The sequence below is a fragment of the Coregonus clupeaformis genome, unplaced genomic scaffold (genome assembly GCF_020615455.1).
Source record: "Coregonus clupeaformis isolate EN_2021a unplaced genomic scaffold, ASM2061545v1 scaf1932, whole genome shotgun sequence".
NCBI classification, from domain to species: Eukaryota; Metazoa; Chordata; class Actinopteri; order Salmoniformes; family Salmonidae; genus Coregonus; species Coregonus clupeaformis.
The window spans coordinates 25355-30925 of record NW_025535386.1 but is presented as its reverse complement, the minus strand read 5'-3'; the positions used below and the strand labels follow the sequence as shown (position 1 = coordinate 30925).

The 5571-nt window shown below is 47.3% G+C and overlaps 1 protein-coding gene across 1 annotated transcript; it reads right to left on the bottom strand.

Moving 5' to 3' along the window:
* Positions 1 to 3152: 3152 nt before the first annotated feature.
* On the bottom strand, positions 3153 to 4767 carry LOC123487960 (protein artemis-like). The gene is made up of 2 exons (XM_045218960.1): positions 4650 to 4767; positions 3153 to 4536 (listed from the first exon to the last, which is right to left on the bottom strand). The coding sequence occupies exons 1-2, from the start codon at positions 4732 to 4734 to the stop codon at positions 3812 to 3814; spliced, it is 810 nt and encodes a 269-aa protein (XP_045074895.1). The 5' UTR covers positions 4735 to 4767; the 3' UTR covers positions 3153 to 3811.
* Positions 4768 to 5571: the final 804 nt, after the last annotated feature.

The window sequence follows — 5571 nt, the reverse complement described above, 5'->3', positions numbered from 1 at the left end:
TCTTCATTGGGTGCTATGGTTTGGAAATGACTAAGCTACTGTGATCACAGCCGTCCAAGTGGCCATGAATGATTTGGTTCAGGACTCCAGCACTGCAGGTGGCGCTAAATCCCCAATATTAGCTTTACACTTTAACACAAAATTGACTACTATAAAAGGAGAGCCTCAATACAGACACTCTAAAATGGCACAGATACAAGGATGGTGGCTAAATGAAGATGTCCCACTCAGGCCATTTAAAGTCAGTTCAGGTCTGCTATAGATGGAGGCTAAATGAAGATGTCCCACTCAGGCCATTTAAAGTCAGTTCAGGTCTGCTATAGATGGAGGCTAAATGAAGATGTCCCACTCAGGCCATTTAAAGTCAGTTCAGGTCTGCTATAGATGGAGGCTAAATGAAGATGTCCCACTCAGGCCATTCAACATTAAAGTCAGTTCAGGTCTGCTATAGATGGTGGCTAAATGAAGATGTCCCACTCAGGCCATTTAAAGTCAGTTCAGGTCAGCTATAGATGGTGGCTAAATGAAGATGTCCCACTCAGGCCATTTAAAGTCAGTTCAGGTCAGCTATAGATGGAGGCTAAATGAAGATGTCCCACTCAGGCCATTCAACATTAAAGTCAGTTCAGGTCAGCTATAGACAAGTTTTTGAGCCGTTTCCGCTCTACTTCCTGAACTCCTCCCGTCGATGCAATCCAGTTCCGTTCTGCCGGGCTGGGTTTGTTTTGTTAGCTAGCTCAGTAGCCGACAAAGCACTGATATCGCAGTGACAAAGAGGATATAAAAATTACAATTACAACATGAAGAAAAGTGGTTCGGGAACGAATCGTGTGCGTGTAGTTGGTTGCAAAAACTCGAAAGCACCTGAACGAGTGGTTAGATAGAGAGTGCTACGACCACAAACCAGCTACGAAGAGGCAATGTCCATGCGCTCCATTGTTTACATTTTTCGCAAGCCTGATACCGACTCGGGAATGAAGGACCTGGCTGAAGGCATTAAATCTAAAGAAACCACCCCCTCAACGTTTTTTGTTTGTTCCTATCACTTTGTTGACCAAAAACCTACCAAGGATAATCCTTTCCCAGAGTTGTGGTTGGGATACAATCGCCTCCCCAGCCAAATAGGCGTCAACTCACCCAGCGGACCACTGCCTCCTCCCAGATAAAGAAACGCAGACTTGAATCTGAGGGTAAGTTCAGCAACTTAGCTATGAAGCTGACATACATTAACATTGCTACCGGTATTTTGCTAAGGCAGTTGATTGTTTTGGAGATGGGACAAACAATGCCCACGATAGCTACATCATTAATTGTGTGTGTGTGTGTGTGCCTGCCTCAAGTGTGCCTTAGTCTACATCATAAATACAATGCAAGGTGGCAGGCTGTTGTGATGATGATTGTGTGTGTGCGTGTGAGTGCAATGTTGTAGTACACATTTTTCCATTGTGATGTTTGTAGTGAGAGGACTCTATGCCTGTATTAATTTTGCTCCATCCATGTTTTCTCTTCCCCTTTTAGATGCTCCAGAAACCTGTCAGCCTGTCTGTGAGGCCGAGCCTGCTACACCAAAATTCCGAGATGCCCAGACCCAATGGGAAGATCCGTCACATATTGATCACATTTACTGTTCAACACAGTCTGTTAAAGTAGACAAGGCCACACAGTGCGAGGCAGAAATGGGTCCTACTGTGACCAGCACCACGGTCATTGATGATGCTAGGTCCCGGCTGTATACAGGAGTGCTTATGGTTCAATTCTTCACCCTGGTGACGGTGTTGTTGCCTTTCAGTAAGCCATCAATTACCCTTCCTGTTGTTGACCAAATACTTATGACGTTGATGAAACTAAAACTAAACCTAATATTAGGAGATATTGCTCACCGCTTCAATGTGTCTACATCCATGGCAAGCATTGTGATTAGTCACTGGATTGACGTGATGGGTGAACAGTTCAAAGTCCTGATCCCCTGGCTTCCAAGAGAGACCATTCGTGCCACCATGCCCTTGTCGTTTCAGAGGAACTACCCTCGAACCACCTGCATCATTGACTGTGCCGAAAGTGCCATGCAGAGAGCCACAAACCACGACTCAAGGAGTGACACTTTCAGCCAGTATAAATCACGCAACACTGTAGAAAGATCCTCGTCGCTGTGGCCCCTAATGGGCTAATCATGTTTATATCTGATGCCTATGCTGGCAGAAGCAGCGATAAGTTTATCACCATGGACAGTGGGTTCCTAGACTATCTGAGGGCTGGTGATGAGGTCATGGCGGACCGTGGGTTCACCATTCGAGACTTGCTTGATGAGAGAGAAGGGTCAGTTTGAACATCCCTGCTTTCACCTACAGGTGCAATCAGTTGACCAATGAGGAGACGACACGTACCTAGGCGAGTAGCCAATGTCCGCATACATGTGGAAAGAGCAATCCAGAGACTGAAGGGGTTTAAGATTTTATCCCAGAATGTTCCCATCAGCATGGCAATCGAAACTGGACAACATCTTAACCATCTGTGCTGGCCTAGTTAACCTGAAGAGCCCACTGATCAGTGAGGTTTAGAATCTTGCCCTGTGTCCCTGTCTACCAACACCCAGCCATGTTGTTCATTAAATACAGATAAACACAACAAATACTGCGTGCATTGTATTTTTTAAATATTATATATGAATATTTTCATAGTGATGTAATTGTGTGGGCTGCTTTTGTATTTTACTTTTTAATACCTGTTAAGATTAAACACGCAATCTTTCTTGTTGAAGCCATTTGTTTAGTTTCCTCAAAACAATTAATTAATCCAGTGTTATTTATGTACAGTATGAGCTTACTATGAATTATGAATTAAAATAAATTGTAGCACTCTAAGGATTGAAATTACATAACTTATTTTCACTCAAACAGTAGGCACACTGATATATTGCACAGCATAAAGAGATCATGTAAACAATGGACATCTGTTGGCTCCTGTGGGCATGACCTAAATAAGGCAGTTTATTTTGGTTTTAAAATGCTGAGATATTTACTGCAGAACTGTAACCTTCCCTCAACAAAATCATCAACAATTTTCGGAGCATGTGGACAAAGTAGAATGTGCGCAGCCTTATGATATGCCCCTGGACAAAGCCTTGGTCGTAGGGTACTTCGATTTCCTAGGTGCTCAGTTTTGTTCCAGATCACCAACTTGGAGTGCTGAAGCCCTGTGCAGTGCATCCCAATTTGTACCTGCATGTAGTAGCCTTTTGGACCATTGCAGGCAATATGGTAATCTACCCTATCTCCGTTTGCCACAGTTGTGATTTCGCAGTTCTTTGTTGCCAAAAATTCTGCAAGTGACTTGTTTCCCATCACAGGTGATTTGATCTCCAACAGAATGTCGTTGTTTATCACTCCATCGGGAGATGCTGCAAGCCACGGTTCCTTTTCGCACACCACTAAGCCTTTGGTTTCAATGCTGTTGCCCAGAGTTTCCAAATAGTCCCTTGCAAGTTCCTCCCCCTCCGCTCCTTGACGGGTTGCGGCATAGTAGTAGAACCGTGTTCCCAAGCTAGCGTCGACATCGCTGTGTTTACACCGGCAGACGTTGTGCCAACAACTTCCGGCGGAAATGAAATGCATTTGTGTAGAGTTATGGCGCCACCCGGGATACAGCGCGTAAACTTGTCTATAGATGGAGGCTCTCCCATCAGCACCAATGCATTAGCAGCTGGGTTTGGTCCGCTCAGCTCATTGACTGTATATCAATCAGAAGAAACTAGTGAGTGGGATGTGTCGCTTCCTCTTCCCTGTGGTGTCTATATACACAGAGTTAGACGGGGTCAGAGGGACGGACTTCCTGTCCTGATGACCACTTCCTCTCCAGCGGCCAGTCTCCTGTACAGAGCGCTCAGGTCGTCCGGTCCAGGTGTTTGTGAATCCGGCGTAGACGGAATGTCAAAGTCCGATGACACCTGAGACTCCGGTTGGTGAGTTTGACTGCCACTCTCCTCCCCCCCAACCTCCAGATTGGTCAATACATCTCCCTGACACCAGTCTTCTGATTGGATGAGCATGCTGTCAGCCTGGCTCAGGCCTCGCCCAGCTGAGATGGGAATGGACAGCAAGGGGATTTGGGCGGAGTCATCAACAAACAGCTCTGGGGTCTGAGAGCCTGTGAGTGTGGAGTGGGAGGGGCTTGTGTGAGAGCAGGAGTGTGGTTGGCTGTTCTGGCTGTCCGTCAGAGTCTCTGTGGTGAAAAACTCCTCCCAGCGAGGAGGAGAGGGGCCAGAATTAGATGTAGACCCCTCGTCCCCACCTCTCTCTTCTTCCTCCAAGTCTCTCTCCTGTTCTCTCTCTTCTTCCTCCAAGTCACTCTCCTCTTCCTCATTAGATTCAGTACAGTCCATGTAGTCTCCTGTGGTGAGAGGTGTGTGTGTTAGGGGTAGAGGTAGTGGTTCGTCCAGAGGGTTAGGAAGAGTTGTGGTTGTGGCCTCCTGCATCATCACCCTCTTCCTCACAGGGGCCAGGTCCGCCCCCTCAAACAGCCAATCAGCACAGTCCACATCTGACAGACACAACACAGAGCCAATCACAAAGCAGTAAAAGGATAGTGTGAAGTGATAAGGGTTAGTTGTATGTAAGAAGAGCTGGCTGTGGTCAGGAGAGAGAGAGTCTCACCGTGGGTGTGCTGCTCCTGTCTGGTGCGTTTCAGTGTTCCCAGAGGTCTGTAGATCACAGATGAAGAGGACACGTCCCTACACATTGGCTTCAACCTGGAGACACACAGTTACACACAGGCTTCAACCTGAGACACACAGGCTTCAACCTGGAGACACACGGTTACACACAGGCTTCAACCTGGAGACACACAGTTACACACAGACTTCAACCTGGAGACACACAGTTACACACAGGCTTCAACCTGGAGACACACAGGCTTCAACCTGGAGACACACAGGCTTCAACCTGGAGACACACAGTTACACACAGACTTCAACCTGGAGACACACAGTTACACACAGGCTTCAACCTGGAGACACACAGGCTTCAACCTGGAGACACACAGTTACACACAGGCTTCAACCTGGAGACACACAGTTACACACAGGCTTCAACCTGGAGACACACGGTTACACACAGGCTTCAACCTGGAGACACACAGTTACACACAGGCTTCAACCTGGAGACACACAGGCTTCAACCTGGAGACACACGGTTACACACAGGCTTCAACCTGGAGACACACAGTTACACACAGGCTTCAACCTGGAGACACACAGTTACACACAGGCTTCAACCTGGAGACACACAGGCTTCAACCTGGAGACACACAGGCTTCAACCTGGAGACACACGGTTACACACAGGCTTCAACCTGGAGACACACCGTTACACACAGGCTTCAACCTGGAGACACACGGTTACACACAGGCTTCAACCTGGAGACACACAGTTACACACAGGCTTCAACCTGGAGACACACGGTTACACACAGGCTTCAGCCTGGAGACACACAGTTACACACAGGCTTCAACCTGGAGACACACAGGCTTCAACCTGGAGACACACGGTTACCCACAGGCTTCAACCTGGAGACAAAC